General features: G+C 37.3%; 1 protein-coding gene and 1 long non-coding RNA gene across 2 annotated transcripts in view; one reads left to right on the plus strand and one right to left on the minus strand.

Moving 5' to 3' along the window:
- Positions 1–213: 213 nt before the first annotated feature.
- On the minus strand, positions 214–829 carry LOC144351281 (uncharacterized). The gene is made up of 2 exons (XR_014930635.1): positions 462–829; positions 214–292 (listed from the first exon to the last, which is right to left on the minus strand). It is a non-coding gene; the product is annotated as an uncharacterized LOC144351281 (long non-coding RNA).
- Positions 830–15,511: 14,682 nt separating this feature from the next.
- LOC102806701 (RWD domain-containing protein 3-like) overlaps positions 15,512–18,799 on the plus strand; it is a 42,179-nt gene continuing 38,891 nt past the window's right edge. The window contains exon 1 of the mRNA XM_078008991.2: positions 15,512–15,702. Within this exon, the coding sequence (XP_077865117.1) occupies positions 15,627–15,702 (76 nt within the window). The 5' untranslated portion in view covers positions 15,512–15,626. The remainder of the gene's footprint in view (positions 15,703–18,799) is intronic.

Genomic DNA, 18,799 nt, shown 5'->3' on the forward strand with positions numbered 1-18,799 from the left:
ACGTTTTCGATCAGACTCCAGCTAACTCAGGCTGTTGAAAGTAAGCATAGGTTTTCTCTTTACCATGATCATAGCAAGTTACGAAATTCATGGAGAATGCAGAGGCGCGTTTAAATTTCACTCTAGTAAAATTGCTCAAAATATTTTCTGTGACTTTTATCAGTGTGGGTCCCTTTCATGCAATGAAATTAAATAACACCATGGAGGCTTGACTTGAGGGTTATATTGTCTTTAATGCGCACCATCTATCACATAACCATGCGTTACATGCGATATGACACGATACGATTAACTGAAAGATACACAAAGAAATCAATAAATACAGTACTCAAATATTCTCAAAATACAAACATAAATATCCATAGGCATATACATGTACAAGTCACACAAGAAAATTTAATCCAATAAAATATAATGCTGTAAACACAGTAAGTATAATAGCATAAAGAACCATGTCTCACCGAAACAATTTCCCAACACCTCCAATGGAAGGGACTAACATCAGCTTGTGCTAACGGCTTGCTTTACAACAACTGTCCTTCAATACTGGGAAAGCAAATAATAAAATATTGTCTATAAACCAGAAACCACTAGATACCGGTAAAATTCTATAGAATATAACAAATACAATATTTCTGAAGACATAGAATTACAAAACTATGCATAAATCAATAAATCAGACGTAAAATACAGCAAATACTCTCACTAGTGAAATCAGTCAGCGCAAACATATGCAAATGAGTCGCGAGCGATAACATAACGTACCGAGCAGAAGTCACATAGTTGAAACAATTCAGCAACAAAACCTCTCAGAAATATACAATAATGTCAACTGTATACTAAAAAAATGAATTGGAAAACATAGTAGAATAACAAACTGTACATACCAGCGTGCTTTACTTAGCGCCGCTCACTACACAACAAGTTTCTCCGATCAACAAACGGCTGACTGCACGAGACCAGGTCAAACAAAAGCCTAATCCCCCACCTACCAAAGAGGGCGCTCTACTGCAAACCGAACATAAAGAAATTTGGTCTCAACAATCAGTGACAAGTTACTTAATTAGTATGCATTTCGAGAAACCATAGTGTGTGTGCATGCGCAGTTTGAAATGGAACAGTTTTGTAGAAGACGCCGAACTGCAGCGTCAATGCAATCTCCTTCCCAGAGGCCTTTGCGCTTCACGCAATAGTGCCTCTGCCACAGGCAGCCTTTAATTTTGTGGTCAATCACCTCACTACGCACGGCCATTTTCCTGTAGCTGTTACATCTGAAAACGTACTACAAAAAGTGGAAAAAAACGTATGTGACATCCGAACTATTTATTAATGTCAGACTTCAGTAAAAACGTAAATACGAACCATTTTATCGCGGACTATGTTTTGCAAGGTAATGTTACTGTAGTGAAATGGCGCACGTGATACACTAAAACATGGAAGAAAAAACGTTCTGTTATCGTATATAGTTGGGAAAGAAACATTAAAGACTAATTTAACTGAAAGGAGTTTCCTAACATTTCCGTTCATCTTGTATTCTGGTGAATATATCAATACTATTTCTGGCTTGAACGGGTTCGATTTTGCGCGTCTAACAGCAATAGAACACACAGGTTCTAGTAAGTTTATAAAGTTAGTCATTTATAGTAGAAACTAATGCTTTGGCATGTAGAAAAGGATTGTACTTTTCTAACGCAAGTCATGTATATTTTATTCTAATTAACTGAACATTTTATTCGGAGTCGGGGCGTAAAACGTCTTATTAAAGTGGTTAAAGTAACCAAGAGGCTTACGCATAACTTTGTTAACCGACACAACGCCCTCAATCTCCTTCCCATAGGTCGTTGCGCTTTACGCAGTAGTACAACGCGTATCGAACTTTTTCAGAGTTCGCGATGGGTCTGTTCTACCCATTCTCTACCATCAGTCCCAGGCAACAGAATGGCGCGTGACCCTTGTTACGCAGGATGTATTCTATTCTTTCCATTCGATTAAAATGGAACACCCCGAGGTTATGACGTTATGCAAATCCCCCCAAAAAATCGTTGGTTCTGCCAAAATCATGAATGAGATCGCGTATATGGTTTAAACACTCAGAATGGCCAGACGGATGAAACGATTGCTTCCTTTGGCGAGGTCTTGGATACTGGTATTTTCATTATTTTTGTTTTGGGGGAATGTATCTTGCGTGGATATTTTGAAAGAATTTGGCCGACGCTGGGCTGAAAAAACAGGAGACAACATATACTCCGTCGTATCCAGTTCGTTAAAAACAGACACAATCGATGTATCTGGGTTGAGATCGTTGGAAGAAGTTCAATTGTGGAAACAATCACACAGGTATTTTCCCTTGGAGTTTGATTTCACGATCGGTAACAGAGAATCCACGACACCGCCACCTCTTTTGCTTTGCGCCAGCGAGTCAAGCTTGCGGCAAAGCAATGGACAAAACACCAAGGAGGTGTGCACTTTCCAGGAATTGTATACAGTATATGGAAAGGCTCTTGAAAAGAGTGGCTATACCGGAGGTAGCTTTTTAGACGCCCTGTCGTTGTTATACCACTACGTGATGTGTGAGGGAAACCAACGATCTATAGACGCCGATCTGCAACATTGCCCCAATCCGTGTTTGGGAGATCCGTGCTCTGGTATCAGAAATGCTTTACCTAAATCATGCATGGTGTACACTTATCCCGAAGATGAACAATCTCCCCTCCATAAAAGCAACAGAGACTTCACCTGTCTGTGCAAGAAAGGTTACATACAAGTAGCTCATAGGGTCGCGTCTGAAGGCAAGTTACTGCACCCTGACACCTTTAAAAATATCCGCTCTGCTTTAGCAAAACGGGGCTTACAGCATTGCGAAAAGATTACTGGCAAACAGCACCCCTTTCTATTTGACGATGACAGTATTACCTACCGTAGATTGAATGAACTATCAACATTTCCAGAAGCGTTCCTACAGTTTCCAAAGGATTTTGATTTTACCTTGAAAAGTAGAGGAAAATCACTTTTAGCAAGTTGTTTGACTTATAAAAAGAATCGGCTTTCTGTTTGCTCGGCACCGAATTTGAAGAGTTTCTTCAGAAGGCGTTTTATTGGCATGGGGTATACAGAAGATCAATTAGATGACGTTGTATTGCTGCTTGTTTCTTATATTCTGTGTGCTGGAACTGATAAGACCGACGTGCATTTTGCACAGTATGCCCATTGTCCCAATCCATGTTTGTCCAATCCATGTGAACATGCGGAGCACGCCATTAGCGATGGATGTTACACTTTTCCAGATATACTAAGGTATCCGACATTATCGACCAGGTCCTTGCGTTATAGTGGGAAGTTCGCGAATAGAATGTGGTCATGCAAATGTGAGAAAGGTTACGGGCACGTGATCAGCTCCAACACTGAGGACGACGATGCCTATATGACTTCGCTGCACCAGTGTGTAGACACTTTTGATAACTGCGATGGCGTGAAATGTCCCGCAGGAAGTATTTGCGTAGACGCAGGAGCAGGCAAAGAATGTCGTTTTTGTCACAACAAATCTTGCATGAACGGCGGAACTTGCGTGGAAAGAGGAGACTCTAATTACCACTGTGTATGCGTTAACGGTTTCTCGGGGGATAAATGTGAAAATGAAACACCGTCTGGGTGGGGACAGTGGGGGCAGTGGACGTCATGTTCGGAATCTTGTGGTGACGGTTTGACAATGAGATCCCGGACAGGTATTTCTGGTAAAATTATTGGCAAAGAGGACATTATGACGGCACTTTGCAACCCTTGTCGACCAGATTTTGATTACGCGCTATATGCGTACACAAACTGCAATGATGGATTAAAACCCGAGATCGTTATTAGTGTTTTATCAGTTGTATTTATTTTAAAAATTAATTGAAAAAAAATCAATCATTACTACCTTATACTAAAATATGTTTGTATATTTAGAATACTAACAAATTTCCACTCCCGGTTGGTTAGACCTAAAATACACCACGAATATTCACTTTTGAGATATATTTTTTGGTATGTGTTGATTCTTGGATATTTTTTCTTCTTCGTCCTGTACTTCGTTTAGTAATTCGAACTTCCCAGTTTGCGTAAAAAGGGCGAGTTTCGCGATTTCGACATGAAAAATTCCTTTGCTTCATTATTTGCTGAGTGACGGCCTCTTTGGTATGTGCTCTGTAACTTGCAGCACGTGAACCTAAAAACCTTACATAATCAAACAAAAATGACATAGTACTAAAGTCCAAAAAGTACGTTCAAGGTCTGCAATTTTCGTAACATAAAACGATTTACTCACTCCTTATTGTGACACCCTCAAATCAACTGATTTCCATTCCCCTCAAGAGTCAAAATGGTACGTGCCTCTATTTTATGCTACACTTGAAACAGTCTTTTTTTTGCCTGGTGTTCATTTGACTTCAATAACATTTCAGTGACTGTCACTGTCGTACTCTGAGTCTTGCGGATAACATTTTGTTTCAAATTTACCAAGAAAATTCAAGAAATCTTTCATTTCTTTGTCAACTAACATGACGGAAATCAAATTAGCATAACAATGCATTTGAAGGTTGTCGCCATTTTATTCCAGCTTTCCACACTAGTGCCACGCCACAGACAACGAAAAGATTTAAACCTTTGTTGGGAATCTCACGTGCATTAAATGACGTTTTCAAGTGGCATACCATAAATTGCGTTTTAGAGTCCCCCAAGTTTGTTCCAAAAACTGCAGTCGCACCAGAAATAACCAGAACATTGATTCGTTTCAAAAACGTTCATTTTTTATTTAAAAACAAATCATGTCGCTTTTCCATCAAAATCCAAGCAAAAAGATCGTACAACAAATCTCTTCCGTGCTGCGTTCAATAACATTAACATATTTAAATGAGCTATGGTAATTTGAACACGTTGGCATCATCCATCGTTTTCAAAGAACACCGTCCAAGTCAAAACGTGATATATAGAAGATAATATTTCGTAATCGTAGTCCTAAATAACTATTAAAAATAGCTAGACGTTTCGAGCAATGGCTCTTTATCGATAGCATAGAAGAAAATGTACATTTATTAAATCGTTTCAGGGACCTGTTTACTAAATAATGATAAATGACACTTAGAAAACTTGTAAGAACAAACTGGGCCCAAATTGCGCAAATTTGCAATAAGTTTACGCTGCTAGTGTCTGGTTCGGAAGGAGTTCTATGCGTGATTTCATCGCGTTCAAGGACGTTCTATTTCCGAAGAATTTGAAACCGGAAATTACGCGAGTACTTCCGGACTTCAAACACAAACTTGATTGTCGGTATTATGTGTTAGTTTCTGTTGTTTCAAAGATTGAATTATCTATGACAATAATATTTCATTCACTAAATAATATGTCACTAAAATACGTGATTAAAAAGCAACTTAAATTGGAAAAAACATTATCAAGTTCCGTGTATAAACACTAGTGTAAAGGGGCGGCGGAGCGCTATTTTAGCCAAAATCGGCTAGTAAGGCGTCATATGACACAGCGAACTCCGCACAGTTCGATACGCGTTACTTATCATCACTGCACAAAGCAGATTTGCATAGAACTCATTTGCATATTCGAATATGTTCGAACTAATTAGAATAAAATATATACAAGACTTGCTTTAGAAAAGTGCAATAAGTTCCTAGATGCCAAAGCATTATCATTATAATGTACAATAAATGACTAACTTTATAAACTTATTAGAACCTTTGTGTTCTATGACTGCTAGACGCGGAAAATCGAACCCGTTCAAGCCAGAAATAATATTGAAATATTCACAAGAATACAAGATGAACGGAAATGTTAGGAAACCCCTTTCAGTGAAATTAGTCTTTCTTTCCCAACTATATTCGTTAACAGAACGTTTCTTTTCTTCAAGTTTTAGTGTATCACGTGCGCCATTTCACCACTAAAACATAGTCCGCGATATAATTGTTCGTATTTACGTTTTTACTGAAGTCTGACATTAATAAATAGTTCGGATGTCACATACGTTTTTTCCCACTTTTTGTAGTATGTTTTCAGATGTAACAGCTACAGGAAAATGGCCGTGCGTAGTGATTGACCACAAAATTGAAGGCTGCCTGTTGTCAGAAATTGAGAAATTATTTCATCTATAACATGAGAAATAGTGATGTGAATTTGTTCAAATATTCGTTGTGCATAATACCCGTGTATATAATTATAGTAGTGGAAATTAGAATATTACAAATACACATTAAGTGAAGATATTGCAAAAAACGTTAAAAAATTAAAAATCAATATTTTAGTCGTGCAATATAGAATGACACTTTTTTGTCCCCTTTTTGTGGTCAACATGTAATATATCACCTATATAACCTACTCACGTTGGTAAATTGTATACAATATAAGGAAATTTTAGCATTTGGTGGAAAAACATAAAAATAAATATTTTCAGTTATGTTTCCATGGCAACTATTTTATAAACATGGATGGCACCAGTACATGTATGCTACCAATTTCTAAACTTTCAGCCAATTTGAAGCTCAGCTTTTGAAGTTATAGATGAAATCATTTTCTCAATTTCTGACAATAGATTATATGATGTCATACTTTACCCACAATCCTTTGCTTGATAATCAAGATGGCTGACTACATAATACTGATGAAAAGTTGAATATCTAGTGAATTAAAAGTGATATAAAAAAACTGTAAATTGCATTCTCCTATATTTGTAGAGCTTTATCTGTAGGGGTCATTATGTTGTTTGCATTGATGTTTCCTTTAACGTCCCAAATTTTGGTTCCCGGTTGAATTGATGATGATAAGCTTCTTCTCTCGATCGGAAACGCAAGGGAGATAAGACTCGATTTTCATAGACACAGGTCGTTTAGATCGGACGGTTACTTTTGTTTCAGGTCCATTGTTGTTTTGGGTGAATATAGAACATGTTCAAGCCCCAAATTGTAGCAATAATGTTCAAAACACACTCTCGAACTTGACAACATTCACTTACGGACCACTAAGCAAATAGGTGGAAATACCAGTTACATCACTCGTGAAGATGATTGATGATTCAATTGCTCACCGGGATAGCTGCAATAGTGATCATTTCTATGCAATGTAAAATCATATCGATGCTGTGGACGGCGAAGGCTGACAGATTGTTTTGGTTCTATGGCCGGCTCTCATGGCACGGGCAACTGACATTTACTGACTTTTTTTACTATTCTGATGTGTTCTGGGCTGTATATTACAGTCAGACACTGACAAGTAAGTAGGTTGGTACTAGTAAACAGTCCGAGACATAGTCAATCACTCTCCCTTGCAGAGTCGTCGTGACCCAGGAAGCCAAAGAGAGCCGCAACTAGTCTCTGCCACTATGGGGTGAGATTAGTGCCAAAATTAACAATTTCATTATTTTTATATGATTATTATTATATTATTTATGTTTAAATTATTATACCATTCTTATGTTTGTTTTATTCATGTTAGTATTATTATTATATTATTTATGTTTAAATTATTATACCATTGTTATGTTTGTTTTATTTATGTTTATATTATTATATTATTTATGTTTAAATTATTATACCATTGTTATGTTTGTTTTATTTATGTTTATATTATTATATTATTTATGTTTAAATTATTATACCATTGTTATGTTTGTTTTATTCATGTTTATATTATTATATTATTATATTATTTATGTTTATATTATATTAGTTTAATATGCATTCATTTGTTTTGAGTCTGCAAGCACATGTCCAGGAGTTGCTAAACAAAATGGCTGTCAACTTTAAACAGCCAGTCATTGATGAGATACAAGCAGTTTGTGAGTTGATATCACCATCACAGAGCAAAACCAATAGATTTGCTTGTTTATTTGTTCGCTCGTTTTATTTATTTGTTTATTTATTTATTTATCGACACCCCCCCGAAACTAGACGTGTATTATCAGTTTCAACAATCGCTAGTCGTTATTTAAAAACTATTTCATTTAGGGGCGCACCCGATCCTGTCGGAATCACGGCCTTCAAGCATGTTTAAATCAGCTGTAGTGATTTGAACGTATACAAAGCGTGCGTGAACGATCGTAGCTTGTGGTGAATTAATCTTTGTAATTAATGTATTATTTTTTGAAAACGTTAAGACAAATATAAAATATATTACCTTTGTTTATTTATTGATTTATTTAAGTGATTGTTTATTTGTTGAGACCAATATTTTATATATATTTTGGTAACCGTTATTCCACGGATTGCTCTTAATATTTTAATCTTGGGAGACTGGGTGATCTCATTCTGATTTATTAGTTTTATTTCTTTTGGCATCTTCTCTTTGAAACCAGGGTAATTTTACTGTTTCTTTAAATCTATGTAGTTTTCTTTATATTTCTTGTTACTACGGGCCCGTGCGTTATTTATTTAGATTAAACTTGGACAGATCTGAGTGGACTCTTTTTGTGGGATTGACATTGCCGCATGTTTTCTGTGAGGCACATATTTTGTAACGTTCAGAAACTGTTGTTGTTATGGCATCCTTATATTGAATGAATTATTTGTTTAACACTTACATTTGTATTTATTTTTATTCACCAAGTTGGTTGTTCGTTCTCCCAGGCGGTATAAATGCCTGTATGCTCCTCACCACGCCAAATTAGCTAGCCTGAGATTCGAATACGATTATATTTATGAAATTGGGAAATTCGCACCGGAGCTCAAGTCCGGTTATCCACGTCCTCCATTGTGCGTAAAACGAAATATCTCGCGGTGGACTTGGTGCGAGAAATGCCCGAGTTTCATTTTGTTGGCGATTTGTTTAGTTAATTTTAGTAAAATTTATATTTTCTACTAATGTAGACTCTCTCTTGACAACCTTTGGAATATAATTCGTGTCTATGTTCACATCACTTACCAACTTGAAATGTGTTAATTACATCAAAAAATGAAATATATATTGGGCCTTGTAATCGTAACCCGACGATTGCATATCACCCGCTTGTAATTGGAGCGAATGACACAGAACGTATCACAACCCGACGATTGCATATCACCCGCTTGTAATTGGAACGAATGACACAGAACGTATCACAACCCGACGATTATATATCATCCGCTTGTCTTGTAATTGGAGCGAATGACACAGAACGTACCACAACCCGACGATTACATGTCATCCGCTTGTAATTGGAGCGAATGACACAGAACGTATCACAACCCGACGATTACATATCATCCGCCTGTAATTGGAGCGAATGACACAGAACGTATCACAACCCGACGATTACATATCATCCGCTTGTAATTGGAGCGAATGACACAGAACGTATCACAACCCGACGATTACACATCATCCGCTTGTAATTGGAGCGAATGACATAGAACGTATCACAACTCGACGATTACATATCATCCGCTTGTAATTCGAGCGAATGACACAGAACGTATCACAACCCGACGATTACATATCATCCGCTTGTAATTGGAGCGAATGACACAGAACGTATCACAACCCGACGATTACATATCATCCACCTGTAATTGGAGCGAATGACACAGAACGTATCACAACCCGACGATTACATATCATCCGCCTGTAATTGGAGCGAATGACACAGAACGTATCACAACCCGACGATTACATATCATCCGCTTGTAATTCGAGCGAATGACACAGAACGTATCACAACCCGACGATTACATATCATCCGCCTGTAATTGGAGCGAATGACACAGAACGTATCACAACCCGACGATTACATATCATCCGCCTGTAATTGGAGCGAATGACACAGAACGTATTACAACCCGACGATTACATATCATCCGCCTGTAATTGGAGCGAATGACACAGAACGTATCACAACCCGACGATTACATATCATCCGCCTGTAATTGGAGCGAATGACACAGAACGTATCACAACCCGACGATTACATATCATCCGCTTGTAATTGGAGCGAATGACACAGAACGTATCACAACCCGACGATTACACATCATCCGCTTGTAATTGGAGCGAATGACATAGAACGTATCACAACCCGACGATTACATATCATCCGCTGGTAATTCGAGCGAATGACACAGAACGTATCACAACCCGACGATTACATATCATCCGCTTGTAATTGGAGCGAATGACACAGAACGTATCACAACCCGACGATTACATATCATCCACCTGTAATTGGAGCGAATGACACAGAACGTATCACAACCCGACGATTACATATCATCCGCCTGTAATTGGAGCGAATGACACAGAACGTATCACAACCCGACGATTACATATCATCCGCCTGTAATTGGAGCGAATGACACAGAACGTATCACAACCCGACGATTACATATCATCCGCCTGTAATTGGAGCGAATGACACAGAACGTATCACAACCCGATGATTACATATCATCCGCTTGTAATTGGAGCGAATGACACAGAACGTATCACAACCCGACGATTACATATCATCCGCTTGTAATTGGAGCGAATGGCACAGAACGTATTACAACCCGACGATTACATGTCATTCGCTTGTAATTGGAGCGAATGACACAGAACGCATCACAACCCGATGATTACATATCATCCGCTTGTAATTGGAGCGAATGACACAGAACGTATCACAACCCGACGATTACATATCATCCGCTTGTAATTGGAGCGAATGACACAGAACGTATCACAACCCGACGATTACATATCATCCGCCTGTAATTGGAGCGAATGACACAGAACGTATCACAACCCGACGATTATATATCATCCGCTTGTAATTGGAACGAATGACACAGAACGTATCACAACCCGACGATTACATATCATCCGCCTGTAATTGGAGCGAATGACACATAACATCCTTTAACCACAGGGAGCCCAAGAAATCATGCATGGAACGTCCTCCGAGCCAGACACTAGTAGCGTAAACCATGGAACTATAAACCCCTATAGTTCCATGCGTAAACTTATTGTAAATTTGCGCAATTTGGGCTCAGTTTGTTCAACTGAACAAGAGGACACCTTATCATAAGGTACATAATTGTTTCTACTTCCCCTTTACAAAATGTACACATTTTAGATTGGCAAATCTGGGGCAAAATTTTATTTAGTTTATTTATTCTCGGGGGGCGAAGCCACGTCACAGAACGTTCAACATTGCTAAGACGCGCACAGCTGTACATAGACTGGCAAAGTCGGGACTTCTTTTTTGTTTTACAAATATGTCAATTTAGCCTTTTTAACGTGATTGCGAACACTAGCGTGACTGCGAAAGAAATCCCAACTGGACGCATCTGCAAGCGACCCCCTGCGTTGGTGTGAAAACCGGAGCAGAATCACTCCAGTGATTATGTAATTAAAAGTTGCTGACTAGCATTGACGACGAATCAGAATGCAGCTGTTTACGTCATATCTTATCTATGTTAATGTACGTGACCTTTCACTTCTGAGGTCCCGGCGATTTTGAAAGACTACTTATATACATTGGACATTTGAATCGACTTGTTTTCAGTAAACATGGATGAAAGTATCGCTTTTGCACTTAAAAAAAGTTAAAGTATCCATCTCTGCGATCAAATCGAATCAACCTTTAAAAGGTCATGTTTACTTTCACCCATCCACTCATGAATAATCAATGACGTCATAAATAATTAATAGCAGTCAAATGCCCGCAGATGCGTCCAGTCGGGATTTCTTTAGCGGTCAGGTTAGTTTTCGCGATCACGCTAAAAGAACTAAAAGAACAATTAATTATTTCTTTTCGTAAAACGAAATAGAAGTCCCGACTTTGCCAGTCTAAGCTGTACCGTGTATTTCTATAAGCTCTGCGCGAGCTGCTGTGGAACGCCGGTCGAAGAGCCGGTGAAAACAGCTAAAGCGAGGAAACAGCAACAACTTTGAAGTATTTTCCTGAGCAATTAAATTTATATATGTGGCACATGTAGGAGTAATCTTGTTACACTGTTCAGGAGAGTCTCAACAACTATCCCAAAGTACGTTTTTCTGAGAGTTTTCGGCCTTTGTTTTCACCGTGTTAGAAAATCATTATAAGCACTCGTATGACTTGGGTGCCAAACTTTGATCAAAATCTGAAGCTAATAAAAAATCTGTGATCGAATCAAAAACAATACATAACATAAACGTAAAAAGCAAACGTTGCATCCATATTTTGAAAAGAAAATTGTACTCAAAATATGTATTCTGTATTTGACAAACAGTTCATTCGACAAATGAAAATTCACAGGAATTTGTTTCAGCTATTAGAACAGAATGATAGAGCTTTAATAATACTAATTTAAAACGCATTTCAAAAACAAAGATTGCAATGTTTGAAGATTTAGATTCTCAAGAAGCAACAGTACTTCTCTCTCTACTGCACACTAACTAACTATATAAGTTGATTTGCATACAAAGCAGAGCTTGCAACTTGATAGCTATTCATAGAGGGCGTTTTTTTACTTTTCAAAAAATATAGTAGTCACACAATGATTATAATAAGGCAGTTCATATTTGTCTCAGTGTGTCATTAATTTTTGACAGACACCTGTACAAATTACTTGAGCAAAAGCCAGCTAGGATTTTCTGTTATCTTGCATTTTTTATGAATCTATTCACGTCTAAATGCAGAACTTTTTTCTGAGATGAAGCATTTGTTTTTATACTAAAATATCTGAATTACTTTGAATTGAAAGCTGGAATTATGTCCCTTGAAATAATTAAACAAATTAGGCACCAATGTTTTTGTAAGATATTTACATCTTTTAAGGACATTCGGTAGACTGATTCCCCACTGTTGGTTCAACCCCGAAACTTGTTTGTATTTAAAATTAATTATGACAATGCATATTCATATTGAAACAAACTATGATAAAGGAAATAGTATTATATAACAAAGGGCAGGTCACCAGAGTTCAACTATGTTTATTGAAGGGCGCATAGCCATGTTAGAAGCTGGTTATAAAATACCATTGGGTATGCGTTTGCGCCAGTAAAATTGGCAGATGAGACTCCTTGTCGCGACGTGTTTTATTTGTTTCCAACGCGCGTAGTCGGCGCCTTTGATTGCGTTTATTTTGTGTTTTTCTCTCGAAATGTATCACTGGCAGCGTTTGTTTCGTCATGTCTCATAACTGAAAGTCCAAGCTGATTTTGTTTTGGCTGTGAACTCTAAACAAAAGTTCTTGTGAACACGCACAGTGGCATAAACAGTGACACAATTGCCCCCTATCGGGAATTCATGTCCACGTCTATAGCAACGTCCAATGCGACGACTGATACACGTACTGCTCTGTTTAGTCTCGGACAACTATTATACATGTATTAATTGTATGGAGCAAGTACTAGTAGTCCCGGAAATAATTACAATGATATTGAAGTTCTGCTACTGTTTTCTATTTCCCAAGAAGAAAGTAATCTTAGTTTAATAGATGTAACCTACCGTAATAACCAATTTAACAGCATTGTTGCAAAATAAAAGCAAGGCATTGAGGTTAGAAAGACCAACAGAACAATCCCATCGAAAATCAAAATTCAAAGTAATCGGCAAACTATAACCGTAGTGGTACGGGTATATTCAAACACGGACCTAACTACAGAGGGCGTGTTTAGTGTTGTGCGATCGAAATACACCGTGGTCTGGCCAGTGTGAACAACAGTGCTCTCACTCACTGGCTCTACAACAATGTATTTATAATCTGTGTGGCGCGACATTTGTGTTGATAAACATAGATTTTCCCTTAAGGTAGAAATGCAGGTTCGTGCGCACTCGGGAGTGAAAATTTCTTTTTTTTTTTGCTTTTTATTATCCAAACAGTCTTGGCTATAGACTGTTAACATTTTGTAGAATTGTGAATAGTGGAACAAAAAACGATTTTTAAATATAGATAACAGGTGCAAACATTCTCTCTTTTGAATGTTTAGCAAGATTTAGCAAGGCTGTACATAAATAATAAAAAAGAAACATGGTGAAAAAAGAAATGACGAGATCTCCATATTAATCACTATATTTAACTTTTTACAAAACGATAATACATTTAAATTTGGAACTGTTACAGCCATATTAATTATGAGCATTAGCAAACTTCTTACTGAGTGGATTTTTATGCAAATTAGCAATTATCTCAGCTTCTTTTTAGTGCACATCCCAGAACTTTAAAAAAATAGCTCCTAGACGCTTTGACCTTTTGTCTTGTTTTTAGTTGAATAGTGTTACAACAATCGTACAGACAACTGACCTGGGTGTTAATTTATGCATAAACTTGAAGTAGTGAAATTTGAGCTGCTGCCCTGCAAAATTGGCAACTGGTAGACAGTTTTCAAGACGGCACTTTCTTCATAGCAAACAGATGTACCCGTAAACCAATTTTGACAGGAAACAGAAGCATGGTTTAGAAGCTATTTTTTTTTAAAATCACTTTTGACCAAAAAAGCACATTTTTGTGCATATTTCAAACTACAGTGTCCATAAAAAAAATACTAACAAAATTTTAAAATTCATACAATAAGCTTTCCGAAAATATTTAGTTTTGTGGACAAGGGAGGTCATCTTGGTTTCCTAACTAACTAATTAAAATACCTGTCAGGTAAACTGCATCTCTACCTTAATCCAATGCGTGCGAGTTTTGCCCTGGACACCACTTGCACTAATTGCCGACCAAGACTCCTTCGATGCCTTCCAAACACCAAAAAAAAACCTAATTAAGCTTGGTAACCTCTCAGGTTGTACTTGTTCGTGTGCGCAACAGTCAAAATCGCCATCTTTGTGTATATTAGACCCAAATCGACGTCTACGTCCTTTAATCATAATGTGTCATACACAGTTGATGAATTAATGGCATCCAAACTAAATATTCCCCTGTTAAAGATCGGTCTTTCGACTTTGAGCTATGAAAAAATGAAATTCGAGTTCAAAATCAAATTTCTGCGACAGACGTTCGACCCGCGTCTTCCACGCAATACGCGAGATCTCGCAGTTGAACGGAAAATCGCCTATTAAAATTTGTTCATCTTTGTTCCTCCATCTAATGTAGAATTTTCTTTTATCTACTGCCAAAAGTCTTTGTTGAAATTCCGCTTTTCGTGTTTTAGAAAACCTGTGCATCGTTTTCAACATTTGGAATTCGCCCCAACCTCAAGTTCATTAACGCAATGTATAATAGAATAAACGAATGGCCACCATATACCACGGATTATGTATATGTCACCAAACGATATGATACGATTTTCAGTTATGACGAGACTTTTTCCCCCAAAGAACCAATGTTAAATGGCTCAAACAATGTCGTTTTCATGGTTTTTAGCACTTTTTATGCCAAAGGTTGCAATACAATGTCCAGGGACAATGTCATATATTATTTTTAGATAAACGTGATATCGCTTTTTGTTGATCACACATAACAAAATGAAATCTCGAGATAAAATAATGTACATTGTCGTACAGGATCCTGTTACTTGTTTGTAAGTTGAATAGTTGTTCATTCGATAATAAACAGCGCCATCAGTGCCAGCATGGGTTTGATGACGTCGCTGGGACTAAGACATATACATAGAAAGGGAGCTTTGTGTCGAGGTGGACCAGAAGGGCCAACAAAGTGTTATTACAAGTGTGTCGTGGGTCCGGTGCTGACGACTGTACATACAGAATAATGACGGAGGCCGAGATCGAGGCGTTAATGGCCATATATAGCTCTGAGGGCGAATTTACACTGCTCAACGCATCAGGTAGGTCGATACGTACGTGGGCGTGTTGCAGACCGGTGATCGGAGGTGGCTTTGCCGATCAAAACCCCCTTGCATTTCTGACGAGGTGCTTTGGAAGCACTGCCAAACGCACGTCACTGGTGCATATTTAACTAAACGACATCCTTTTACTATGTTGTTTGTTTTATCTCAGCCGTTTTTACCTTTTTTTTCTATATCAAAGTCATTTGTTTTTCTTTTACGAAATACTCCCACACAGTCTGCCACCCACGTCATACCACACCGCGGTGCGTTAAACAGTCTTAGCAAGAAAATCAGTCATTGATATAAAACTCTTTAAATTACGTACATTTGAATTTAATTCTTAAAATAACAACTTTTTTGTTTTTTGTTTGTTTGTAGCATTTCAAGTTGCACGTGAGTCAGATACCTAACGACATTCGTGACGCCATAAACATACTTGAATTGCGATTTGCTTTTTAGCTTCGCGGTCCTGGAATTATTATTCCCTAGTTTGTGCGATTTCTGTCTCTGTCGGTCAAATTAGTTTACAGCCTTCCCACGCAGTCATCACAGACGTCAGTTATTAGGTGCCTGGATCTGTGGGCAGAATAAAACATGTTTAACCAAAATAAAAAAAAAAGAATTTATATTTCAGCTGAACAATTGAAAAATAAGTCATTATCATATAAATTTAAACAACAAATGATTTAATAGATAAAATCTAATAACAAAATATAAGAATTTTTCATCTCCAAAAAATAATTTTTTTACACAATTAAACAAAAAACCCTGATTTCTGTGAAACTGCTTATGTGGGCCTGAGGGGGGAAGCTTACCAATGCTTATTCGTTTAATCTGGGCTTCAAACATATTTGCCGATGTAAATGTCAACAGCCAGGCAAGAAATTGAGGTATTCTCTTTATATGGGCCATTGTGTCATGTATTCGTTGTTTAATTTTTTTTGTAATATAGAAGTATTTATTTAGATTTAGTTTAATTTTCTTGTTTATATTAATTCTTTGCGATTTATCACCTGTGGCTTCACAATCCCCATGATTGCACCAATGCATCATGGGAAATGACATTTGAATGGCCTGTTTATTAGTCCCCGTTCAGACGAAGTTGAAAACGGGGACTTATAATTCCGTTCATTCTTCGCATGTGCTTAGTACTTTATGTGGGACATATGCACATGCAGTGGTTTAGCGATTAGATTCAAAATGGCCGACTGGCAGCCATCTTGTTTTTTGAAAATGTTTTATTTTGGACATGCTTTGTCTGTTTTCATTCAAACTTGGTACATAAGATTATACATGTTAGGATACATGTCTATGACGATTTATTTCACAATTGGATCAAAGATGGCCAACTGGCAGCCATCTTGTTTTTTAAAAATGTTGTATTTTGGACATGCTTTGTCAGTTTTCACTCAAATTTAGTACATAGATCATACATGTTAGGATACATGTCCCCGACCGTCCATGAGTTCCTGAGTCTGTCCGTCCATGTGTCCGTCCGTGCGTCAGTGTGTCCAGAGTCATATTTCAGAATCCTGTGAACCGATTCCGTTCATTCTTTGCATGTGTCTAGTACCTTATGTGGGACATATGCACATGCAGTAGTTTAGCGATTCAATTCAAAATGGCCGACTGTCAGCCATCTTGTTTTTTGAAAATGTTGTATTTGGACATGCTTTGTCAGTTGTCATTCAAACTTGTTACATAGGTTATACATGTTAGGATACATGTCCATGACGATTTATTTTGCAATTGGATCAAAGATGGTCGACTTGCAGGCATATTGTTTTTTTTTTATGTGGTATCTTGGACGTGCTCTGTCAGTTTTCATTCAAATTTGGCACATACATGTACTTTATACATGTTAGGATGCATGTCCATGACAATTTGTTTCAAAGGATGGCTGATTGACATATGACTTTTTGGCCTTACTACTATATTTCCACAATTTATGTACCATTTTCATTTGTATTTGGCACATACATCATACAAATCAGTGTGTTTCATAATCAGATCAAAGATGGCCGAATAACGGCTGTTTTTATTTTTGGCCATATTACTAATACACAGAACACGTGTTTTGATGTAAATAAACAATCTGTTGTATATGCCACTTGAAACTCAAGTTTCAAGGACACGCTCGCGACAACCCCTCCACTTTAATATGACGAGCACAAAGAGAACTTTCAAAAATTTAACGTGGACTATGTGTCATTTTCAATGACTTGTTTGTTATTATGTTCCTAAATAGACTAAATAGAAGAATGCAATGAAAAAGTAGTCGTTCTAGATAATGAATTATATAAGGAAAGAAAAGTCTAATATAAAGACTGTGATATCAAAACAAACCTGAAATAACTTAAAAACACTATGCCATTATTGCATGTACTGGCATTCGTTTCCGCATTGTGATTTGAAAAGTTGTTTTCAACCGTCATTTGAATTCTATAATACATTTATAAATATATACTGTGGAATACTTTATTTTCGTTGGAATTCATTTTTGCTGAAAAGGCTTCTTGGGCGTTTAGTGTGGAATTTATTTTCACTGATTTTTGACTCCCATGTGCGAAGCACAAAATGGGAGTCTTTGCAGTTAGTGTGTCTGTATGTGTGTGTGTGTGTATGTGTGTATGTGTGTGTGTATGTGTGTATGTGTGTCCGACTGTTTCACTGCTATCTCAAGAACCATACATCGGTTTTTGATGAAACTTGGTGCATAGATGCTCTGGGCCAATGCGCAGATTTGATTAGGTTTTGGTAAAAATCCATGCTCGTTAATTACCTAATTTGCATGATAATTAGCTAATTTTTAGCTGTTCTATGACTGTTCCACTGATATCTAAAGAACCACTCATTGGATTTTGATGAAACTTGGTACATAGATGCTCTGAACATATGCGCAGATTTGATTAATTTTTGGTAAAAATCCGTGCATATTAATTACCTAATTTGCATGATAATTAGCTATTTTTTAGTGGTTCCATGACTGTTCCACTGATATCTAAACAACCACTCATTGGATTTTGATGAAACTTGGTACATAGATGCTCTGAACTAATGCTAGGTTTTGATTAGTTTTTGGTAATAATCCGTG

This window comes from Saccoglossus kowalevskii, chromosome 9 (genome assembly GCF_978046115.1).
Source record: "Saccoglossus kowalevskii chromosome 9, keSacKowa6.1, whole genome shotgun sequence".
In the NCBI taxonomy this organism is placed as follows: domain Eukaryota; kingdom Metazoa; phylum Hemichordata; class Enteropneusta; family Harrimaniidae; genus Saccoglossus; species Saccoglossus kowalevskii.